Here is a 26,746-nt window from a genome sequence, read left to right as displayed (position 1 = left end):
TTCACCTTGACTCAACTCATATAATAGTAAGGAATACATTTTAAATATATTTTATATCACAGAACAAATAATTAAAGTATATGGCTTGCAAGAAATGGGTTTACAAATGAAATCTGATTGATGCCAGCTCTAACCTTATAGCTTGCAGCTTTGAATAATGTATCTATTTGCAAGCAAGTCAGTTCGAACTTAACTCATCTAGCTTGAACTTATCATGAGTTCAAACTCAGCTCCGCCTGCCACAAGAATGAGCCAAGCCTGAACACTTAGAGCTCAACCCATTTGGCTCGTTTACCAGCCTTTAGGACAATCATTGAACATTGTAGATCAACAGTACTAGTGCCCATAATCTAATCAAAGTGGGGGTTCAGCTGCTAGAGTGAATCTGAAGAGACTCAAAGATGACTCTAAGACCCAGTGATTTTATAATTGAGACATACTCAGATCGCTTAAACAGAGAAAGTGTTTTTTTTTCTCTTTCCTTGTTCCATCAATTCAGACTCAACACAGCACTTACAAAGCCACTAAATATTCTCTAGCTGGGGAAAACATGATACCAAGAAAAAGAAACTCCCCTATCAAACAAAGTGAGTTTGCATATTCCTTCAGGGCAAAATAATAGAATATGCATATTTACAGAAAAATCACCACATACAAGACAACAGACAACATTTGAAGCACATAAATGAAAGAAAGAAAGAAGTTATTGTCGGTACTCAGGGTTGAATAACATAGCCTCTTGATATATTAGCTCCTTCATCTGCTCCTCCGTCAATGCGTCCTGTTCAAATTCGAAGCTGAAAGGAGTTGAGCACACTGGTTCATCGCTGATGTCATGGAGTGATGCCAGATATGGGTGAGCCAACGCATCCTCAACTGCAATTGACAGAAATGTCAGAAGAGCAACAACATTGTGTCAAAATGTTATGGTGCAACCACAAAAACACATCAAAATATGGCACATACAACTCATTTTGATGCATGGATATTTGGAAAAACGAACAGGTTATATGCCCATTCTGAAACAGAACGCAGATCAAAATGAATCAGGTCAGCTTAACAGAATGGCGAAGGCTGATCCTTTTTTTTTTCTCTATCCTTTTCCATTGTGTATGTTCTGCAAGCACGCGTAGGATACCTTTAATTTGCTGGCCACGTATGACTCCAAATCAAATGTGATTTATAGTCGTGTGAACCAGACTCGCAGGGAATCCCTTGAGATCCTGATTCTGGCGCAAATGAGAAAATGACTCATTTGCAAAAAAAATTGAGTCATTTTCTCAAGACCCATTCTGTCGCGTCTCTCATTTGTTTTGACGTGACAGAATGGGGCCAATGAGAATTATTCTATCATTTGTATGAGAGAATGATTCTTGTGGGGCATAAACAAGCATACTCATGCATTCGTGGATACATAAGTTCCACTGCCCTTACCAGTAATCCTTTGTCTTGGGTCAAATGTCAACATCCTCTCTACAAGATCAATAGCTAAAGGATGAACATGCGGAAATTTCTGAGCAAGTGATTGACGAGCATGTCGTGGAAGCTGCTGAATGTATCTTCTTGCATTTTCACTCACAAATCCCAAATCGTTATCTGTAGGAGTTCCAATTAGCTGCAAAGAATGCAATCACAATAAGTTAGAAAGATCATACAATATTGTTCCAAGCTCGACGGATGATGATAAGGATGGGCAAGAATAGGGAGTGGCCAATGGTGGTTGCATGAAGGATAAAGCTGAGGTATAAAGAGCATGGCCCCAATAAATTAACCTTCTTAAAAAAATAGATTTAAAAAAAATACAGGTCTGCTATTTTTTCCAAAACTACATTCTTGAGACTCAAAATGGCTTTATCAAAATGCCTTTTTGAGAAAAGTGTCAGCCAGACATCCCATAACAATGTTTTAAATAACACTGTAAGAATCAAACCATGTCATTGGCAGGAACTATTTATGAAATTCAAGATCATCATCATCATCAAGCCTTATCCCAACCACATGGGGAACTATTTCTGAAATTATGTGGATTAAAAGCTTATTGCAAAGTTTTGGTTTCAACACCTAACAATCAACCATCTACTGTAATAACAGAAGTGCATTGGTACTTGCAGCAAATCTAGTCTTTTATGATATATAGGGTAATACATCCGTGCTAAATGAATCATGCTAAATGGGTTTTTCGAGTTTTTTTTCATTTTATTTTTAAATTGTGAGTGATCTATATACTTGATTTTATAGGGATCAGCTCTTGGAGTGTTTGATTCTGATACATGGGTGGGTTTTTATAAGGTTCAGAAAAGCAATGATCCAAAATCTTTGCAAATTTTTGAGGCTCCAAATATCATTTTTTTCATCAAAAACACATGATCCAGGTGTGGATTTCTAGTAAATTGCCCATGCCCAACGCAGTCATGGGGTCAGAACCGCGAAAAAAAATGGAAAAGCCGAAAAAACCATTTAGCATGGATGTATTACCCTATATATATATATATCGATTTTCATTTTGTCAATGATTGAAGGACAAGAAAACCAAGTTGCTGATATCTCCACCAAAAGGACTTTCAAAGGATAGATTCAATTATCTGAAGGACTTTAAATGTCAACACTGATGTACAACTTGAGCGGAGCAATGGCAACACCACCTTTAAAATGATAAAAGGGTGGTGACAATGCTATAATATTAAATAACATTTGTGATGCCATTTAAGAATGGCCAATTATAATATTTTTATACAGTTGATGTAATTATAAATTACCATGGGTTTTGTTATAAATAGCACATATGTGTGGAAGCCCCAAACAAGAGAAGCTTTCAGGCTAAGGATTCCCAGGGCTGCATGCCACTTCCTCCTCCTTTGTCTACGTATTTATCTCCTCCTCCTCTCTTCTGAGATTTATACCTAGAGGCCTCAACATATCAGGATAATGCAAAGTATGCCAATCATACTAAGAGAACCCTCCAGTTTCCAGACAGAACGTTATACCCAGTTGAACTAAGAGAATCCCTCCAGTTTCCAGCAAGAATGTCATACTCATACCCACTTGAATTTTTTACAAAAACACATTATGCTAATCCTTTGTCTTCTCCTACATTCTCGCATGCCTATTAAGAATTCATTTGTATGAGGTCATGTGCATGGCAGTTTACCAAGCAATTTGCATCTCTCTGTTGTCCATGATAAATCAAAACCCAACCTATCTAACATAGCATTCACTTCTGGGCTTTGACAATTAAAGTTATTTGACAAGAAATTTACCTCCATTAACAGACGCAGCTGATGAACATGGTCCCTCCCTGGAAATAAAGGCTGCTGGTTCATTAGTTCCATAAATATGCAACCCACTGACCACACATCAATTGCAGTCGTATACTCCGCTGAGTGCAAGAGCAGTTCTGGTGCCCTGTACCATCTTGTGACAACATATTCTGTCATGAAATCAGTTTCAGACGTGATCCGTGCAAGACCAAAATCACATATTTTAAGATCACAATTGGCATTCAGGAGGAGATTGCTGGGCTTCAAATCTCTATGGAGAACATTTGCAGAATGTATGTATTTCAGTCCACGTAAAATCTGATAAAGAAAATACTGCAAGAAAAGTAAAACTTTTTAGTTAGCTCACAAAATGAAAGAAAACCATTAAGAATTTACAAACATAGGCGTAATACACTCCAAAAAAAACTGTCATCAATGCTTATTGCACCAAAATATTGCAATGCACTTGCATGTAAGTAACAATTTGAGTAAATAGATCAAATAAGTAAACTATTATCTCTATGAACGTTTCTCATGGTATTGCAGCTGTTTATATATGAAAAAACACAAGCAACATTTCTTTGTGAAGAGTTGGCTAATGATATCTTTTTATTACAAATATGTGTGTGTACACCTATGTCACCTGGATACAGGTGCGGGTGCGGGTAGCGAGGGTACGATGTGGCAATTCCAAAAAATGTGGGTAAGGGGACATTATATATATATATATATATATCACATAAATTCAAAATAAACTGAATATAATCTAAATATATATGTTATATCTAAAATATATATTATATACTGAAAATATAAAGTTATAAACAATTATAAATTATAAATTGAATACAAAACTTGTATGTAGGGTGTCGACATGTGTCAACACGGGCACGGAGGGCAAAATGGAGTGTCCTGTAATGAGATATTGCGGAAATATAAAGAGTGCTTATAAGCACTTACCACTAAGGGACAATGCAAGCACGAGCCTTTAAGAAGGCAACAATATAAAAAGGCTGTTATTGAAAAGAGAGAGAGCTCTCAAGAATGAATAAATACAAGGGGTTCACCCCTATTTATACAAGAGGGAGTGGAAAGAAAAGGAGGGCCAAGGGCCTCAAAAAGAGAGCCCAAAAGGGTGCTCCCATGGAGTCGTTGGGAGCCCCCAACAGTCACAATTGTGACCGTTGGGGGCTCCAACGACTCTATGGTTGGAGCCCCTTTTGGTTCCTAAAAAATACAAAAAAAGAAAAAAAAAGAAAAAAGAAAAAGAAAATACATTTTAACAAAAAATAAAGATAGTTGTTTTCTAAAACAACTATGTAAAATTACAAAAATACCCCTATCAGGTATTGATGTAATATATATATATATATATATATATATATATATATATATATATATATATATATATATATATATATATATATATATATATATATATATATATATATATATATATATATATATATATGTGAAGTACATTTTAACACCCCCCCTCAAACTTTACGGGGAAATGACGGAAAGTTTGCCAAGAAGAAACATGAAGCGGGGAGCTGGAAGAGCTTTACTAAAGAAGTCTGCCAACTGATATTATGAAGTGACATACGGTAGAACAATTGTTCCTCGTAAGTATTCGTCATGAACATAGTGGCAATCCATTTCGATATGTTTGGTACGCTCATGAAAGGTATGATTGTTTGCAATATAGATGGCACTCTTGTTATCGCAACATAATTTTAAAGCTTCGGTAATATCAACCCCCATGTCTTTAAGCAGACTGCGAAGCCAAACAAGTTCCATTGTTGTGGTTGTCATAGCCCGATACTCAGCTTCAGTAGATGATAGTGAAACTTTTTTATGCTTCTTGCATCGCCAGGCAATCAAAGAGTCCCCTAAAAAGACACAAAAACCAGTAGTTGAGACTCGATCATTAGGATTACCTCCCCAATCTGCATCAGTATAAGCAAGAAGATTCAAGGAAGAAGAGGATGATAGAAATAGTCGTTTATTGATGGTGTTTCGAATGTAACGGATGATCCGGAGAACAACACTCATATGCACAGTTGTAGGAGCATGGTGAAATTGACTAACTGAGTGAACCACATGGGTGATATCCGGTCTGGTGATGGTTAAATGGGTGAGAGACCCAATGAGTGGTCTGTAGGGTGTGGGATCTTCCAGAAGAACTTCATCCTCCAACCGTAATTTGGCATTCATAACCTCGAGAGTGTCTACTTTTTTATCATCAGAAATCCCAGACTTAGAACATATATCTGCAGCAAGCTTCATCTGTGACAAAATATATCCTCGAGAAGAGTATGCAACTTCAATTCCAAGAAAGTATCTAAGAAAACCTAGATCAGACATATCAAAATTACTTTTTAACATATTTTTAACATCAATAATACTATTTTGATCATTCTCAGTGATAATCATATCATCAACATAAAGTAACAATATTACGATACTAGTACCTGCATTTTTAACAAAAAGAGCAGCGTCAGTATAACAAGAGTGAAATCTTAATTTTATCATGATATCACTGAAACGATCATACCAAGCCTTAGGGGCTTATTTAAGGCCATACAATGCTTTTAAAAGCCGAAGAGTTTGACCTTGCTTAATATTAATTCTGGGTGGTGGATCCATGTAAACTTCTTCACTTAAACTTTCATTTAAAAAGGCATTTTTTACATCAAGTTGATAAATAGACCATTTTTTGGTTGATGCGACAGCTATTAAAGTCCTGACACTGGTCATTCGAGCTACGGGAGCGAATGTTTCTTCATAATCAATTCCATATTCTTGTGAGTATCCCTTAGCGACTAACCTAGCTTTATATCGTTCCAAAGAGCCATCGCTTTTAGTTTTGACTTTGAAGACCCAGCGACACCCAATAGGTTTTTTGTGAGGGGGTAGATTAACTATTTCCCAAGTATTAGCCTTTTTTAGTGCATTTAGTTCAACTTGCATTGCTTCAAACCAATGTATAGATTTAGCTTGATTATAGTGAACGGGTTCAAAATAAGAATGTAGGGTTATTAAACATGCTCGATAGTTGGGCGTTAAGGAATCATAGGATACAATCCTATTTGGGGGTATTGATATTCTAGAAGAATGTCTAACTTGTGATTCCTCAGTAGACTCAGAAATTTGAGAGTATTTTTCGAGGGCACTAATAGGGTTTTCTTGATTTCTTCTTGAGTAAACATTTACATTTGTATTATTATCATTTGAGGGTATTATATCAAGATTGGACGCCTCACATGTATCTTCTATGCTTTAAGGGAAATCTTTTTGTATGTCATCAATAAGATCATATAAAAATATGTAATCAATTTCATTTGTTTCTTCTATTTTATCAAAACCATTCTCTTCTTCTAGAAATGTTACAGCTTTTAAAACATATAGTTTATCATTCTTAAAATCATAACATCTATACCCTTTTTTATTTTCACCATATCCTAGAAAAACACATTCAATTGCTTTTGGAGAAACCTTATCTCTTTTATGCAATAGGCCAAAGCATTTGCAACCAAAAATACGAAGACGATTGAAATCGGGTGAAAGTTTAAAGAGCTTTTCATAGGGAGAAGCATTTTTTAATTTAGAAGAGGGCATTCTATTGATTAGATAAGTTGCGGTTAGAACGGCTTCGGCCCAAAACTTCTTTGGAATATTTCTAAAAACAAGTAATGTTCTAGCGGTTTCTACAATGTGCCTATGTTTCCTTTCCGCAAGGTCATTTTGTTGAGGGGTCCTACGACATGATTTTTTATGACAAATTCCATTTTGGGTTAAATAGTTTTGAAATTCGTGAGATAAATATTCACCACCGGAATCGGTTCTCAAAATAGATATGTTACTTTAGAATTGATTTTGAATTTTTCTATGAAAATCTTTAAAGAAGGTAAATATTTCTGACTTATGACTAAGAAAATAAATCCAAACATACCGAGTAAAGTCATCAATAAAAGTAACATAATAAGAATAGTCCCCTTTAGACATAACCGGAGAAGGCCCCCAAACATCCGAATGCACCAATTCAAAAGGTCTTGATGAAAGAAAAGTTTTAGTTGGAAATGGAATAGACTTCATTTTTCCAAAAATACAATCTTTGCAACTAATTTCTTTTTCCTTACAAAATTTGTTTCCAAAGGGAAAAGGATACATTTTGGAATAACTTGGATGACCAAGTCTTTTATGCCAAGTTTCCATATTTTTTTCTTGGACATAAGAACAAAAATAATTTGTAAGAAGATCGAGATGGTCCATATAGTAGAGGTCTCCCTTTCTATGGCCTTGCCCAATCCGCTTCTCGGACCGGAGATCCTGCACAAAGCAACCATTAGATGAGAAAGATATTTCACATCTATGGTCGGCAATTTGGGAGACCGAAAAAAGGTTTAAATTTAGTTTGGGAACAACTCTAACTTTTGGAACACAAAATTTTTGAGAATCTTTAAAAGAGCCAATAATTGAAATTTTTAAAAAGGTTCCATCGGTCGTAGAGACACAAGAATCCTTTGAATTAGTGCAAACATCAATAAGTGCATTTTCATGGGGGGTCATATGAAAAGAGGCTCTGGAGTCAAGGATCCAAGAATACGTATCGGGTAATGATGTAGAAGCAATAACCGCACCCGATGTGGAGGAAGAAGCTTTTAGAATTTGTTGGAGAGCCATAGATATTTGCCCAAGAGTCTCTTTGAGGTCATTATTCTTGTCTTCATCTTCTTTGGTGGTAGTTTCTTCAAGAGAGGCCACCTTAGGCTTGAAAGTTCCATTAAGCTTTGGGCAAGCGGGTTTGATGTGGCCCGGCTGATAGCAATGATGACAAACAATCATTTTTCTTCCTCCATTATAGTTTTCTTGTTTCCCAAAGTGAGGAGGTTTATAGGTTCTTACATTGTTACCGGGTTTTGATACGGCAAGCACTTCATCAACATGTTTACTCATGCCAAGCCTTGTCTCCTCTTGAGTGATTTTGGCAATGGCATCCTCAATAGGAGGAAAAATAGATCTATGGAGAAGTGAGGATCTCACTTGCTCAAATTCGGGACGTAGCCCAAAAAGAAATTGAAACAATCATTCTTGTTCCATTTGTTTTTGTCTTAATTAAATATCTTCCATAGAAACCCATTTTGGCTCTAAAAGAGCCAATTCATCCCATAGCGGGTTTAGGGCACTATAATAGTCTTGAATGCTAGAATTACATTGTTTGGTGGTTTTAATCTTTTCTTGCAAGAAATATGCTCTTGCAAGATCCTTTTGGGTATACATACCCTTCATAAAGGACCAAGCCTCATTGGCCCGACGAAATTTAGCTATATTAGCACATACCTTAAGCTCAACATTGTTCATAAACCACGCAAGGATTTTCGCGTGATTGCTTTCCCAATCTTCCACTTCTTTTTTATGATTTTCAATGGCCTTGAGGCAAGCATCTCCTTCAAGAGCCTTTTCTTGACCTCCTTCGTTCTTCGTGAGCATAAGCTTAGGTTCCGGAACGGTACCCATGACAAAACCCCAAAGTTTCTTTCCTTTGAGGTTGTTTTCCATTGTCGATGCCCACATCATGTAATTCTTTCCATTGAGCTTGAAGGATAGGTCGATCTTTGCCTCCATGATGTTTCCAAGAAGTGAGAAGAGATACACAAAATATGAAATACACGGACCACACTTTTCCTTCAAGAATCGAGTGGCTCTGATACCATGTAATGAGATATTGCGGAAATATAAAAAGTGCTTATAAGCACTTACAACAATGAATAAAAGAGACAATATCACAAGTCCACTAAGGGAAAATGCAAGCACAAGCCTTTAAGAAGGCAACAATATAAAAAGCCTCTTATTGAAAAGAGAGAGAGCTCTCAAGAATGAATAAATACAAGGGGTTCACCCCTATTTATACAAGAGGGAGTGGAAAGAAAAGGAGGGCCAAGGGCCTAAGGAGAGCCCAAAAGGGGGCTCCCATGGAGTCGTTGGGAGCCCCCAACGGTCACATTTGTGACCGTTGGGGGCTCCAACGACTCTATGGTTGGAGCCCCTTTTGGTTCCTAAAAAATACAAAAAGGAAAAAAAAAAAAAAGAAATTACATTTTAACAAAAAATAAAGATAGTTGTTTTCTAAAACAACTATGTGAAATTACAAAAATACCCCTATCGGGTATTGATGTAATATATATATATATATGAAGTACATTTTAACATGTCCGTGTGATATTGTACACGTGAAAAAAAGATGCCTGATAGCCAGCACGATTATACACATCACACTTGGGTAAGTATCATACAAATAAAGAGGAAGTATAAAATCTGTACATTCCTTGCAGTTCTTTTACTATTTCAAGCTTGGCCGATTATTTGCTTTATACCAAAACACTTTATCTAGCCAGCAACGAAATCCATCATTGACTATGGATTCGAGAGGCCGGCAAGCAAATAATCGAAGTGAAGTTATCACTGAAGGTCCCACAGTAGAGGATCGAACAAAATTTGGCATTGGATCGGTATGTGTTTAAGTTACGAAAACTTCACCATGGTCTGTGCCTGCTGCCAATGCTCAGAAAGTATCAGCTTGAAGGCCTTTCCCACAGCTATCTCCTAAATGGATAGAGGCAGAGCCTATGAGAATCATGCTGTTCTCTGAGCACCTCCCTCTTGTCCCCTTCATGGACTCTCCCAATCCAAGGGCCACTTTTTCTGGTCGCTCGCAAACCAGCAAAGAACCCTTGAATGCACCAAGCCCTGGGCATCCACATTTTCAAGATTACAGCAGTTTGCCGAACAGCGGCTAAAGGAAAAAAAAGAGCAAAGGCAGCAGCCATCACTTCTACAATTGGATTGATAAAAGCATTAGTGTTTTCCGTGTTGAACAACAGGAAATGTATAATAATATCATAGAAAATTGAGAAACTGAATATTTATAACTAGCTTTCAGTCTCTTCAAATTTGTTTTTCTTAAGGAAACAATAAAAGAAATGGAAACCACATAAAAAAAATTGTACTTTATGAATCCATATGCTGAGGAGTTGGAGACCCCAGCTATTCTTTGAAGATAAAACTCTAATTTCCCTTTTTACATTTAGATGTAGCTTCCACCAGTGACATTGCAAATTTTTTTTTTGGTTCAATTTCACAAATCATTTGTTGCATACCCTGCTGAGTCATTGAGTCATCAAACTGCCAATTCACAGACTAGCTATAGTCTGAGACCCTCAATTACCCATTTACAAACCGTGAACATCACCTTCTTATATTCTTGAGAGAATGACACTGCATCACTACCTACACAAGGATGTATTGACTTTACATACATAAGTATGATATATTCGGAAACAACCGTTTCTTAGAGATCTGATTTTGAAGTGGTGCTATGGTGGCTTGTCATCACCAATAAAATTCAAACAATAAAGTTAACCAAAACAATTATGATACTTGCAGTGAAAGAAAACATAATTACTGGATATTATGACATGTTAAATCCCAACATTATTTTTCCAAACACAAAATCAATACAAATAATAACCTGACAATGCTCCTCTGACAGAGCTTGATTTGAACGAATTATTTGATGAAGATCAGTGTCCATCAATTCATAAGCAATGTAGACATCATTGAATGCCGCACAAATAGGTGGTGGTATTATATCCCTTATTGCCACAACCTGTTCAAAAAATTCCATCAGCAAGGATAGCACACACTACAGTTCCCTCACAGAAGCCAGAAATCTCGCATTGTTGGCAGAAGTGAGGAAAATGAATATGGCATGAAAGCATGAAAAGCACGGCTAATTAAAGAATTCTCTTTATATGGAATTTAACACGTGCAATAAAATATAAGTTACAAGAAAAAAAAACACAACATTTTAGTAAACCAGTTAAATGGTAACCTATCAATTATTTGAAGTATTTTGACAGCAAGAAGAAAAACAACATGAGTCCTTTGAAATGCACTGGCCTGAACATTTTAAAATATCACCCTTCAATGCTTTGATGAAAGCTTGGAGAACAGCTTTCAGGCTTTGTTCGGTTGTAAAATGTTTTGCTGGAATGAGATGCAGCATAGGAAGATCTCAGTTCAGACCACTATTGGTTCCCATCATTTTCAGTACATAGACGCATGTGTGCATGCATACTTAAACACAAATATATGCAGATGAATATAGGGCTAATATTTGGTATTATCAGTAATACCATACTATCTGGTAGACACTCATTGACTTTCTAACAATCCATTGTGTAAAACCCAGGTTAAAAAAAAGGTTGGACCCGGGTCAGATCCGGATCTGACCTGGACCCGAACCCGGGTACCCCATCATCTCCCCCGTGCTTACTTAAAGCATGCAGGGGGATGAGGGTTTCTCGAATGAGAAACCCTGCTCCCCCCTGCTATTCCTCTCTCCTCATCGCCCGATATTAAATTGTAATCCATAAGACAATGTATTTTATAATATATATTTTATATATATAAAAGAAGATACATATACATATATATATGTACATGTATCCATCTACTTATATATATATATAATATATTTTTTTCTTGTATTAGCTGTAGGGGTATTTTAGTCATTTTACGCATATTCATGTTGTTGAATATGATTATAATTCTTCTTTTTAATTTTTCTTATTTTTGTAACTTTTTATTTTTACTTTATCTTTTTTTTATGTACTATTTCTGTACACAGTCAGTAGCTGACTGTGTACAGTGTACAACAGTCAGTGGCAATAAGAGACGTTGGGCTGACTCCCAACGGCTCTAATTAGAGCTGTTGGGAATCAGCCCAACAGCTCTTATGAGTTGCTAAAGCTTATAAATAAGGGCTGTAAGCTCATTGTAAAGACACAATTTCAATAAGGAGTTGTCTCCTTAAGCTTATAAACATTGTGCATTTATTGTACTTCTTTTGTGGTGTAAAGCTTATAAACACTGTGCATTTATTGCATTCCTTTTGTGGTGTAAAGCTTATAAACACTGTGCATTTATTGCATTCCTTTTGTGGTGTAAAGCTTATAAACACTGTGCATTTATTTTGTGTCTTGAGTATTTGAATTATCAAGTTATTTGAAAACTTGATTGTTTGCAAGGATTCTTCACAATACCCTCTCTCCCCCGTTTCTTTTCTCGCTAGCCGCCGCCGGCAGCGCCGCTGTCATCCCCCTTCCCTCGCATGCTCTCTCTCTCTCTCTCTCTCTCTCTCTCTCTCTCTCTCTCTCTCTCTCTCGACCTCCTCGGCTCGTCGAAGGAGCCCTGGCGCCAGTAAGCCTCCCCTTTTTACGATCTCCCTCCCGTCGCCCGTTGCTCCGGCACCCCGTTCAACCCTCTTTCCCCCCCATTCCACCTCCTTTCTCCTCCCTCGCTCGTTCCCCCTCTATCGCCCTCTTCCTCCCTGTGTCCGACGACCTCGTCTGACACCCCGTGTCGCTCATCTCTCTCCCCGTCCGGCCGTCCCCTTTTTCCCCTATGTTGCCTCTTCTTACACCTCGCCCGACGCTCCTCGTCCGGCAGTTGACCACGGTCGGCACCCTTGTCACCACTCCCTCTTCCTCCCCCTTTCTGTTGCTTTGCTTTCCGGTGACCATCACCTGACGTTGGCACCCTCACCAAACGCCTGTCAACACCCCTTCTTCGGCTACCGCTCTTCCTGCGAGCGACCCCCTAACCCTCTCCCTGTTCCATGGCACCACCATTTACCCACCTACTGCCTGAATTAGTCGGCTTCACCTCGACCTGATCCATTCCCCTCTGCCGACCCTTGTATGAGCTAACCACGCTCGCAATTTCCTCGCTCTCTTCTCCCATGACTCACGTTGGTGACTTTGTCGTCGGTCGTCCTCCTGATTCAGTAGCCTCACTCCACAGCAGAATCGCGGTCGGATCTCCTTTGTCGGTGAGTCTGCAGGTATACCGCCTCTTTTCTCTACCTCCTTCATCTTTTTTTTCCTTTTTTCTAACCTGGGTTTTAAATCTTACCCTCCTTAAAATAATTTTGACCGCGAAATTTCATTCAAAGGTTATCTGTAGAGATAATAGTCTAAGTTAATCGATGTCAACGAGGTTGTACATCATGCGTGTGATCCCAAACATGTATGCTTTTAAAGTGATCAGGACAACTCATAATGAGTTCCTGAGAAAGGTTTCAGTTTGAACAAAATATATGCATGATATCATCAGGCTATCATTTGTTGCCTTCACCATTTCTAACACTCTTCGTCATGAATAACCTTACTTACTCTCATTTCTCAAGCCCTTACGCGGCCAACTGTCTCCTGTCATGATTTCACTTAAGTTGTCATTCTCATAATGGCCCCATCTTTCCACAAAAGACCCAAACATAACGTTATATCGAGATCTAAATTCAATAAAAATCTGATTCTCTCATGATACAACAGAAAAGTCAAATCTATAGATTCATAATTGGTCATCTCAATCAATCTCCGATGATCGTTACAACTCACCATAACTCTCTATGTAATCAAAATTCACAAGTTCTACGCCGAATCGCCAGGTCTGAGAAATGTACGACCTCACAAGGAACTACCGCCCTAGATGGTATACCTGATCTTAGACAATACACTTCTTCACAAAAATTTACTGTCTTTGCTGCTACCCGCTCTTGGACAGTGTACTTCCTCATAGATATCTACCGCTCTAGCCGAATTACCTGATCTTGACCATACACACCCTCACAGAGAATCTTTTGGAGACCAGGTCCTCAACAAATACCATATTCAGTGATACATGCATCAGTATAATTGACCGCTCTCAGGGTCGGTAGCCACCAATATGAGCACAAGCATATATACCATTAATATGCATCACATTACTTCATATAGCACTTAAATCATAAAATCACGCATTTAATCAATAAGGCTCCATGAACCATAATCCACTATTGAACTCGCTTTCAATATTTCATATTAGGTGGCATTTAAATCATATCAGCCAGAAGCATAATATCATACGGATCATATCATTGCCACCAAGAACATTGCATTTCTAAAATTGAACCTCGAAGCATGCATCAACATGAGTTCTATTCATACGTGAACATGCATATATCATAATATGAAACAACTAAACCTCAACATACGTAACTCCTACGTAGTTCGAGTTATGCACACAGGATTTAAGTTATATATGCATCTAAGATCTTCAGATCATTGCATCTTCATATGCATTCACAATCCTGATATACGATAAATCAAATCACATTTGACCATTTCAACGTGAAATACATGCACATACCTCCTATGTAATTTAGTTAGATATTCATGATACTCATCAATCATACTATACAAGTATGTTATATTTACTCAGACAATCATAATGCAATCCTTTGTAAGAAAACTATGTAGGCGTGATATGTCATCCACCTAATAAGTCAGAACTAATCATTTGTAGACGTGATACATCATTCACTTAGATGTTAACATAAGCATCACAATCATAAGAATCTCGAGGGCACATTTGTCTAGAGAGAGTTGGAGGGTTATCACATCGTCCTAGGTTATTGCATAAGCAAACTAACCCATCCACCTTATGATCCAGGTTTCGAACCATTGCTTGGAGTTGTTCAACTGCTCTGGTCAATGTATCTATTGACTCGATCAATTCTTTGAACGATATCTAAACCAAAACACATTTCTTTAGTTAAAATAAATACAAAACAATTTAAATAATAATAATACTTACAGTGCGATGCAGATGCAGATGTCGAACGATCAAGATTTACTATTTTCCATGTCACTCTGATACCAAGTTGTAACGCCCCAAAATCCAAGACTTATAATTTTTTGTAAAAAGTTTGAAAGCTTTGTAATCATTCGTTTATCAAAGATTTTATATAGTAATTCAGTAGAAAATAGTTTTGAAATAGCAAGTCAATGGACCTTAGACGCATTACAACGTAAACTTTCCTTCACAAACAGATTTGAAACTTCATGCATTTAAGAAATCAAATAGATTATAGAAATGCAATTTTTAATAGTTTAAGACTTGAACAAATGAGAGAAATTTCAAGAAAACCTTTATAAAAATTTACCGAAATGACCTCAAAAGCAGAACGTCCGGGAAAGAGTCTCATCTTGATCTCATCACGCCATCGTGCAATCGCAGTCCGAAACATCACCCGCCCATAAAATAGGTCAGTTTCACGAAAGGCTTGTAGGTGCACAAGTGAGACAATATGAAACTGAAATAAGCAATTATAACAAGTAATGAGTTAAGTCTAGCAAATTAATAATTAATAAGTATTTCTAACATGAACAATTGAGTATGCAAACAAATAAAGATTTTCAATGTGAGCAATTAGTTATAAAGTCGAGCGAACTATCAACTATCACAAGGTAAGAGTTCATTCAATGACAAGATATAAGCAACTTATACGACAAGTAGTTACATTAGTCTTAATTGTAAACAATTCGTAGATTACGAGTTGTAAGCAATCACATTAGTCATAAGAGAGTCGAGCCAACAAGTGTTGTGAACAGGGTAATTTATTGTTTCGATATTAGCTGACCTTGTTTATACGCATAAGGCACGATACGTAGAAACAACTGAGTCTAATTCGAGGGTTTATTATGCCATGTGTTTTAGATACCCTGGGTAGCTAGGTGAGTCCACTCCTAAGGAGACGGCCAATGATCAAGAAAGTAAATACCCATATACATAAGTGGCCTATGGATGCATCTAACTTCTGCAGAAGTGCCTGAAGCTACTTTTTATAGCCCATTTTTCCTAACTCTAATGACCGAGGAAGCCAAGTCTTTTACCTGAAATAGCCATTAATGGCATGTCCATCAAAGTTTTTGTAACATCCATCATCTCTCTTGATGAAGTCAGCGGGTCGAATGGGGTACGTTAGGTGTTACTTAACTGAATACACATTTTATATGCTCTAGTCTTTCGACTCACTAGAGCATCTTGTCTGTGAAGGCGAAACCATCACCATTAGGCACTTCTGCAAAAGTCAGATGCATTCATATGTCACTTATGCCTTTGGGGATTTACTCTCTTGGTCACTAGTCGTCTCTTTAGGAGCGAACTCAGCTAGCTACCCGGGGTATCTAAAATGCATGACATAATAAACCTTCAAATTAGTCTCAGTTGTTTCTATGTATCGTGCCTTGTGCGTACCCGCAAAGTCAACTAATATCGAAACAATAAATATCATATTCACATCACTTGTTGGCATGAGCCTCTTAATGACTAATGTGATTGCTTACAGCCTATGTCACAGGGACTCGGCTAGCAGGGTGCCGCACCCGCGTCAACGCGACACGACGCGGGTGCGGTCAACCCGACCCTGGGTGCGATCATTTTGGTCCATTTTTTTTAAAAAAAAAATTGCCCTATGAAATGGGCTGCGGAATATAAAAAAAAAATCTGTGGGAGGGGGAGGGGGGGGGCTGCCCCCCTATAACCCCCCGCTAGGGGCGGCCCCCCTGGACCCCCCCGCCTGCTGACCGCGCAGCAGGACCCGCGCCGGGGGAACCCCCAACCCCCCTTTTATATATATATATATATTGCCCCTGCCGCACCTGGGTTTTTTGGAAGTGTCGAATCCCCGCACCCGCACCCATGTGACATAGCTTACAGCTCGTAATCTACGAACTGTTTACAACTAGCACTAATCTACGATAGTTGATAGCTCACTTGACTTAATAATTAATTGTTCACATTGAAAATCTTTATTTGTTTGCACACTCAATTGTTTATGTTAAAAATACTTATTTATTTGTATAGTCTATTAATCATGCTAGACTTAACTCATTACTTGTTATAATTGCTTATTTCAATTTCATATTGTCTCACTTGTGCACCTACCAGTTTTTTGTGGAACTGACTCATTTTATGTGCGGGTGATGTTTCGGATTGCGATTGCACGATGGCGTTGTGAGATCAAGATGATACTTTTTCCCTGACGTTCCACTCCTAAGGTCATTTCGGTAAATTTGCATAAAAGTTTTCTTAAAATTTTTCTCATTTGTTCAAGTCTTAAACTATTAAAAAATTTATTTCTATAATCTATTTGATTTCTTAAATGCATGGAGTTTCAAATCTATTTGTGAAATAAAGTTTGTGTTGTAATGCACTTAAGGTCCATTTACTTGCTATTTCAAACACTATTTTCCGCTGAATTATTATTTAAAAACTCTGATAAACGAATTATTACAAAGCTTTCAAACTTTTCACAAAAAGTTACAAGTCCCGAATTTTGGGGTGTTACACATTGAGTGCTTCAAAGATCAAACCCCGCAGAACAGTTTATTTAGTAAAAAAATGTGTTTTAGATATAGCTAACAACATCTGCGGTGTTATTGCATTTTAACAATTTTTTTTAGAAAAAGAGGGAAACATCATGATATTTCCAAAACATGGCCATATTTGAAATCTCAAAGATATCGAGGCATTGTCTTTTAAAAAACATAACTTAGAAAAAGTAACTTAATTTGACAACGGATTTCTATGTCGTTGATCATTTTAAATTTCTTTAAATTATATTTAAAAAATACCAATAAAAATAGCAAACTTGATTTCCCTTTTTCGCTAATGTTCTCTTCCTACTGACATTTTTTCAAGATTTTCCCAAGGCTTACAGAAAAACATATAACATCCTGAGAATCAGCAATGCTGAGATATTACCAAGACAAATGTTGGTGACCATGTTTCTAGACTAGGACATTTTGACAAACAGGTTTTTTAAGAACTTTAAAAATCAACAGCCCGGGATGCACCAAATTTTATGAAACAAAAATTCAGGTCATTATATTAAAACAAGTTGATCTAAAGCATTTTTCTCAGTTAAACAAAGAACACCATGATAAAACACATCAATAGGGTTCAATTGAGATGACTTCATATCAGACGGTGCAACACTATCAATAGTATCACATATTTACCTCTATATAAATATATATATATAGGCCAAGTTGAACCAAACAAACCTCAGATGGGTTCAGCATGGTCCAAATGCTATGAACTGGCTCAGAATGCATTTTTTGATGAGAAAACATGATTGTATGAGCTGCAAAAATATCATACAATGTAGACCATTGATTTTTCAAGGCTCGTAAAACCACACCTACATTTCATAATCGGACTATCCAAGAGCCAATTCCCACTAACCAAACCATGTAGGTCACATCTGTAAGGTTATAAATAAGAAATAAAACTCATTCAGATGGTCATGGCTACATGACCCCATATATATATATATATATATATATATATATATATATATATATATATATATATATATATATATATATATATATATATATATATATATATAAAGCACAATGTTTGGGAAGGAAACCCAAACTCCAAAGTGACCAAACCCAGTTCTCAACCAATAAAAATTTAATGATGTCATTTTTTCTTGTTTATTTAATATTTCTTTTAATGTGTTAAACCCCCCTTTCCCTTCCCCCACACGGTGACGTTTCTCTCTCTCTCTCTCTCAATAGAAACTTAAAATGAATTAATATCTACTCCCTCCATCTCTCTTCAAACATGCCCCCTCTTTCAACCCTCCAATTATCTCTCTTTCCTATGAACATTTCACAAAAGGTTGTTTCATCTCCCCCTGCTTTCTCTCTCTCCCTCTCTGGTTGTTTTGTCTCCCTCCTCTCTCTTGGACTTTTCTCGAGTTGTGTGTTTAAGGGTGCTAATTAAATTTTCTATTTAGCTCCTGAATTTATGTTGGAAACTGAAAAAGCATGAAGTGTTCTTGTGGATCATCAATGATTTTCCCCTTAAATTGGCATCTCCATCTTCCCAATGTGTCTCCCCTCTTTCTCTATCGAGCCCCACACAGTGCCGCTCTCTCTACCTCTTTTCCTCTCGTTCGATTCTTCGTTCATGCCCGATTTGTGTAACATTAAGGGAAAATCTAGGAAAGGATTGGTTTTTATTTACTAGGTAATGGAGATTTAGGGGACACCAACACACACAGAGATGAGGTGGGGAATGAGTTACAAGAGCCATAGTCGGTTGACTGCAAAGAAATGAGGGGATGTGTGTGAAATTGTCTATGAAGAGACAATACGCATACAAGCATAAATACTTTATAAAAGAAGTGTACGAAAACACCCTCACAACACTTACAAAATACGCAAAAAGCGTAAAAGTAGCAAACATACAATAATGCATGTATTTGATAAAAAGAACAAATGCTTGAGTCTCTCAAGCTTAGGTATTACAAAGGGGGAACACCCCTATTTATACAAGTGCCAAAAGGTGCAAAGGGGGGGCTCCCAAAGGAGTCATTGGGGAGCCCCCATTGGGGGACCCCCAATGCACTTTAAATAATAAAAAAGAAAAAGAAAAAAAGTAAAAAAAGAATTACAAAAAAATAAATAAGAAAATTACAACATATTCCAAATGAAATATGCGCAAGATAGGAAATTACAAGAATACCCTTTTCGGGTAAAAAAATAAAAAGATATATAAATATATATATTTATATAGAGAGAGATACATATACATATAATATATTATATGTATATATATCTCTATATATATAAATATATATATTTATATTTACAATAATGATTTTAGGAGATACATTTTTACACCCCCCTCAAACTTACGGTGTGATAACCGCAAGTTTGTCAAGAAGGAAATGAAATCTGGGCGAACATAGAGCTTTTGTGAAGAAGTCGGCAAGTTGATACTCAGACGTCACGTATGGTAGATCAATAACCTTCTTCAAATATTCTTCTCTGACATAATGACAGTCCATCTCTATATGCTTTGTTCGCTCGTGAAAGGTGTAGTTATTGGCAATATAGATTGCACTTTTATTGTCACAGCATAGCTTTGTTGGTTCTTATGTCATGGCTCTATATTCGGCTTCAGTGGATGACAAAAAGACCTTTTGTTGCTTTTTACATCGCCATGAGATCAAAGATTCACTTAAGAAAACACAAAAACCAGTGGTGGAGTGACGGTTACTAAGGTCACCTCATCAATCATTATAAGCAAGCAATTTTAATTCAGAGGAAGAAGATAGAAATACTCCCTTATTCATTGTTCCCTTCAAGTATCTGATGATGTGAAGGGCAGCACTCATATGAACGGTTGTAGGAGCGTGCTAAAGCTGACTGGCGATGTGAATAGCATGTGACAAGTTGGGTCGAGTAATGCTAAGGTACATTAAAGAGCCTACCAACTGCCTGTAAGGAGTAGGATCGGTTAGGGGAACACCATCGTCAATCTTCATTTTTGATCCAACGACTTCAGGAGTTTCGCATACTTTGTCATCAGAAATTCCTGATCTGTCAATAATCTCACAAGCAAGTTTAGACTGATATAGAAAATAACCACGTTGCGAATAGGCAACCTCAATTCCAAGAAAATGTCAGAAAACCAAGTCTGACATCTCAAATTTTGAAGTCAATACGGACTTAATACCCTTGACTCCTTGAACATCATCACCTGTAATTAACATGTCATCAACATAGAGTAATAGAATCACAATTCTTGCATTAGATCTTCTAGTAAATAGAGCAGTGTCAGTATAACATGAGGAAAAACCATTTTCCAGCATTACACTGATAAACCTGTCATACCAGGCTTTAGGGGCTTGTTTCAAACCATAGAGGGTCTTACGAAGACGAAGAACTTTATCTTTAGGAATCTTCATGCCTGGTGGAGCATCCATATATACTTCTTGGTTAAGATCACTATTTAAAAAAACATTTTTCACATCCATTTGAAAAATGTTTCAATTTTTAATAGATGCAATAGTAATAAGACATCTAACTGTAACCATTTGGGCTACAAGGGCAAAAGTTTCCTCATAATCAATTTCATACTCTTGCCTATACCCTTTTGCAACTAAACGAGCTTTATACCTTTCCAAAGATCCATCGCTCTTAATTTTAACCTTAAAAACCCATCAACAACCTATAGTTTTCTTTCCTATGGGTAGAGTTTGGAAATCCCAAGTTTCAGCCTTTTTAAGCGCATTAAGTTCATTTTGCATAGCTTCTTGTCATTCTATACATTTTTTAGCTTCTTCAAAATTCCTTGGTTCAAAATAAGAGTGAATGGCACTAAGACAAGCCCTATATCGGGGTGAAAAAGAATCAAACGAAACAAAACGAGTTGGAGGTCTTCTATTCCTTTCAGATCTCCGGTGATCGATAGTAGGAACGAGCTCACTATATTGGTCAATAGCACTTCTAAAGGTGTCTTGGTTTCTACGAGAGTAGGTTATTGGATCACTTGAAGATCTACTTTCTTGTTCATTGAGTGAGTTATGTTCACCAACGTCACCATCATTTTCTTCATTATGATTTGATGATACATCATCATCACTAGATATATCATCATTACTAGACAATAGATCAAATAAGAAGGAATAATCAAAATTTTCTTGTTGAGAAACATTTTTTTCAAAGCCACTTTCATTTTCCAAAAAAGTTACATTTCTAGAGACATATAAGTTATCATCTTGAAGATCATAACAACGAAACCCTTTTTGAGTTTCGGAATATCCAAGAAAGGCACAAGGGATAGCCTTGGGAGATACTTTGTCATTCGTATCCGTAAGTATAAAACACTTACACCCAAAAACTCGTAACCTATTATAATCCGGTTCAAGCTTATATAAAATCTCAAAAGGGGATATTTTTCCTAATATCCTAGATGGTAGGCGATTTATCAGATAAACAGAAGCAAGAGCTGCTTCTGCCCAAAAAATTTTAAGAATGTTTTGGAAAATAAGAAGGGTCTTAGTGGTCTCAAAGATGTGCCTATGTTTTCTTTCGGCCAACCCATTCTATTAAGGAGTTTTAGGACAAGACCTTTGATGGACAATTCCATGATCCTCAAGATATACTTTAAATTGATTGAAGAGATATTCCCCTCCAGAATCACTCCTAAATATCTTTATATTATTGTTGAATTGATTCTTGATCATAGAATGGAAGGTTTTAAAACACGAAAAAACTTCATGTTTGAACTTAAGAAAATAGATCCACGAATATCTGGAAAAATCATCCACAAAAATGACATAATAAGAAAAGCCTCCTTTTGAAGTCACAGGTGCGGGTCCCCAAACATCTGAATGAACAATTTCGAAAGTTTTAGAAAAGAACATAGTTCTTTGCTCAAAAGGTAAACTTTGCATTTTCCCGAGAATACAATCATTACAAGAAAATGAACTTTTACATAGGTCCTTTGCAAAATGTAAATAAGACAACTTGGTGATATTAGGATGACCAAGTCTTTTGTGTCATACACTTATATCTTTGTTTTGGGCCACATTACAAAAAGATTTTGGAACTTGAAGAGATTCCATATAGTATAAGTCTCCTTTTCTAAAGCCTTCCCCAATCAATTACTCGGACCGGCGATCCTGTATTAAACATTTATCACAAGAGAACTTAATATCGCAACCATGGTCCGAGAGTTGAGAAACAGAGAGAATATCTAAGTTTAGTTTAGGTATAAATCTAATTTTTTGAATAAAAAAATCTTAAGTTTCAAAATTACCTATACCTTTAATTTCAAGAGATGTTCCATCCGCAGTGGAAACAAAAGAGGGAGAAACATTTTTTGAGAAATCGGAAAGTGAAAACATGTTTGGGGACATATGAAAAGATGCACCTGAGTCCAAAAGCCAAAAGACTTTACCTGTAAGAGATGAAGTAGACACGGCGGCACCGAAGGTAGCTCCCTTGAGTAGAGGTTGAAGGGCTTCCACTATTTGATTTAAAGAGAGTGACCCACTTGATGATGCCTCCTCCTTTTGTGATACACCGGTGGTAGCCATTGCGAGAAGCTTTTTCCATTTGGGACATATGGGTTTGATATGTTCGGGTTCTTTACAAAAATGACAAATAATTTTGCTATAGTCCCTTTTTCCTCTTGGCCCACCATTTTCACCTTGATTTTGTGGTTTAAAATAAAGGGGACGATAGGTTCTTACATTGTTCCCGGGTCTTGATATTTTATTTTTTTAAGGGATGTATAAATTAACCTGCTCTTTTCAATCATCATAAACAGGCTCAGAATCATTGTTTGGCTTTTAATTTGGTGTCTCATTGGTAAATTCATATATGTTCAGATGACTCATCGTTTCTGCAGCTTGATTTCCAATTGTTCAGACTAGACTCATGGCAGCTCCAATGCATTCAAAGGTCCATTGCGTACAAAATGAATTGCAAGGCGTGAATGTATGTATTGATAATGTGTTAAATGTGACAATCACTCTTTATTGTTTGTTCTTGATCACCTTGATTAAGGACCTGGGATAGGAGTTAATGCATTTGGCAAAAAGTTGGTCAAACTCAGGGTTACCAGAAGCACCATAGGACCTGGGGAAGCGCACTTCCCCGAAGCACGTTTCAGAAGCATGAAATGTGGTGCTTCCAAAATGTGCTGGGAAGCGCCAAAAAAATTTGAGAAGCTCGCTTCCCCTTCTTTTTGTTTTTTTCCTTTTTTTCTCTTTTTTCGCTTCCCCGCGCTTCTTAGGTCACTTCTGAGACGCTTCCTGATTCACTTCTAAGTCGTCTCGCGCTTCCCGCTTCCTAACATTTTGGAAGTGCCTCGCTTCTGGCTCCCGCTTTCCCGATTGACAACTCTGGTCAAACAACCACCTGATGGCTGTTTGGAAACTGGTAGCAGGGATGGGAGTTAATGCATTTGGGATGGGAAGTGGCATTGTATTTAGACTAAAGCATGGAATTGACAGCTACCACCTCTAGGAGGTGGTAGCTGCCACTTCCCATCCCAGCTACTAGTTTCCAAACAAGACCTAATTGAGAATCAATTCTGTTTTAAATTCCAGGGACTACCTCATGGATTCTTACTTGCAGGATGAGACAACGGCAGTTTGAGACCCTTATGGTGCAATACACAAGCTCCAAAGAACTCAGGCATGTTCTCTTCATGATTTCTTCAAGTATGCTTCTTTTTTTACTAATATATTAATTCTTCTGTTGCTTAGAACATGTTAGTACACGGAAGCCTGGTTATTGATGGATGCCAAGACATGCATGAGCCAACTGACTTGTATATGCTTGGGTAAATTCATCCTAAAAAACTCTTGTTTTGGAGATGAAATCTTTTAATTAGATTTTTCGCAAAATAATATGCTTGGAAATCACTATATTTACAATGTGGATTTGATGTTCGTTCTAACTTTTATTTTAATTGGAATCAATTTAATTTGCTTAGGATTCTGCTGGCATTCTTTATTCTGATTAACTTTTCTGAAATATGAAGCGTTTACCTAGCCAAATTAGGATTTTATTTTTTCATTATTCTTGTGTAGGGATTATTTCAATGCATCTTGGAAGATGGTCTTCACATCAAGACTGACCCACTGCCTTCTTTTTTCTCCCTTTTTGAGTGTATCTACTTCCAAGATTCTACATAAGTTTCAGTTCACCAGGTTATACGGGTAAATCCATGTGGACTGACTGCAAACCTCCTGTTAATTCTGAAGAATGGTAGGAATATTTTTCTTTCACAAGTTCTTTCTTTTGCTGTTTGACTAAGAAGTGTGTTTTCTTTCTTAACACCCCTTTCACCCCATGCATTTGCACGGGTTTTGTACTAGTACATACATACATACATATGTGTGTGAATATTTATGAAAATTCCAGACTACTGATTTTCAATCGGATGATCCAAGAGTCAGTTCCTATAGAATCACACAGGTGAACATCTGTACATTCAAACTAAAAAAATGAAACAAAAAACAGCCTCTTATGATGGCTGTAGACACCGATCGGTGTAGGCAGCTACACCCTACTCATATATATATATATATATATATATATATATATATATATATATACTTTTCCTCTTCGCATTTTCACATCCTCTGTACCAAAGTGAAAAATGACCATTTTAGTTCTTTTATTAAGAGCAGTGAATATCTGAAACATTGGTTTGGTTTTGCCGGCACTGCGTGGTTGGTTCTAGCTGGAATTTTGCTTTAAGCAGTGCCCATGTCCTCTCTCTTCCCTGTGTGCTGATTAAGGCCAGGGACTTCTGGTCAGGGTGCGACTGGCGACCGCTCCTGCAGTGAAGCATTGTCGTTACCTCAGACTGAAGAGGGATTGGCCAGCGGTGATGAGAACTGGGGTTGTGACCAAACCAGTCGTCCCGTACCAGCTGGTTTGTCTCATCAATTGGGCCTGGGTCAGCTCACCCCGGCCGTTGTAAGCAGGGTGTAGTTTGTGTGAGTACTTTGTGGGCCTTGTTTTGACTAATGCTGCTGCTTGCTCATATTGACTTTTGTAGTCCCAGTCAATGCTGGATCCTTCTAGTGGTTGCTGCAGTTAAGGTCAACTAATGACTTCCGATTGACCAATTCATGACATTGTGGACTGCCACTAATCTCCACGCTTCATATTGAAAACATCGTGTTGTACTCATATTTAACATCTGATACGAACACCAAATATCATTTTTGTTAAGGGGAGGGCATTTAAAAGTCAAATAGTACCAATAATCAGGTGTTCATTGTTCAACCAATCTAACGTGACAAATCATAATGGTGCAGATCTGGCCTTTTACTATCGCATGAGAACAATCATAATGATGCCGAATAAACTCCAAAAAGTCAAAGCTTCTTTGCATACATACAGGTGTATATTTGTAGTCCAGAAAAAAAAAGATGGAGGAATTTTCTAGGAAAACATTTCAACTATAAGTACAGTGCAGCAAGCTATCAGGGCTTATTTTTAAAATTCATGACTGGTCAATATATCATTTTTCATTGCATGAATGCAAGTGCATACAAGAAGAGTGACAGCAAATATACACTTTAAGGATAAATGCAAAACACAAGAATTTGCACATAAAGATTTGTTTCACCACTTCTAGAAAACAAAAAGAAAAAGGAAAAATATTTGCAATTAAAAAATGGGTAATGATTTTTCATAATCTAAAATTTTAGCAGCTGGCAACCATAAACAAGAAGAAATAATGGTCTACAAAAGAAACACAATACTCAAAAGAAAAAGAAACAGGAACACTAGTAATTGTAACAAAATATGCATCATCTTGACAGCATTTTAATAAGATATATCAACAAAATATCAGTTAACATCAAAATATGAACCAACCCAAGGAAAGGAACAAAAGAAGCTAACAGGACATGGAAAAATTAGTATCTCACATTTTCATGATCCATATGGCGAAGAAGCTTTATCTCGCGAAGTGTTCTCTTAGCATCTATTCGGTTTTCAAAAGCATTTCCAATCTTCTTAATTGCCACTTGCTCCTTTGTCTCAGAATTCATTGCAGAGCTTCAAGGGTGAATTATAATAAATCAAATGAACTGATCATTAATTAAAGAAAAGCATTGATAGAAAAAAAATGAGTTATCAGAAATCAAAAGATAGAACTTTAAAAAAAAGCATAGGCGAAATAACAGAAAAAATATAATAACCACCTCAGACTAATATCACTTTCTAGCAAAATTAACAACAGGGAGGAGGGGGTGCGGAGAGAAG

General features: G+C 37.0%; 1 protein-coding gene across 2 annotated transcripts in view; it reads right to left on the bottom strand.

Moving 5' to 3' along the window:
• Nucleotides 1-449: 449 nt before the first annotated feature.
• Nucleotides 450-26,746, bottom strand: part of LOC149843499 (mitogen-activated protein kinase homolog MMK1-like) — a 40,321-nt gene continuing 14,024 nt past the window's right edge. Inside the window, exons 2-6 of one of the 2 annotated variants that reach the window (XM_089999865.1) lie at nucleotides 26,410-26,539; nucleotides 10,789-10,926; nucleotides 3,258-3,590; nucleotides 1,435-1,615; nucleotides 450-876 (exon numbers count right to left, since the gene is read on the bottom strand). In XM_089999865.1, coding sequence (XP_089855991.1) covers nucleotides 704-876; nucleotides 1,435-1,615; nucleotides 3,258-3,590; nucleotides 10,789-10,926; nucleotides 26,410-26,539 — 955 coding nt within the window. In that variant the 3' untranslated portion in view covers nucleotides 450-703. The remainder of the gene's footprint in view (nucleotides 877-1,434; nucleotides 1,616-3,257; nucleotides 3,591-10,788; nucleotides 10,927-26,409; nucleotides 26,540-26,746) is intronic. The other variant, XM_089999866.1, reaches the window with a different exon arrangement.

Source organism: Nuphar pumila, chromosome 3 (assembly GCF_984573655.1).
Source record: "Nuphar pumila chromosome 3, dmNupPumi1.hap1.1, whole genome shotgun sequence".
Lineage (NCBI taxonomy): Eukaryota > Viridiplantae > Streptophyta > Magnoliopsida > Nymphaeales > Nymphaeaceae > Nuphar > Nuphar pumila.
This window is presented reverse-complemented; position numbering and strand designations above follow the sequence as displayed.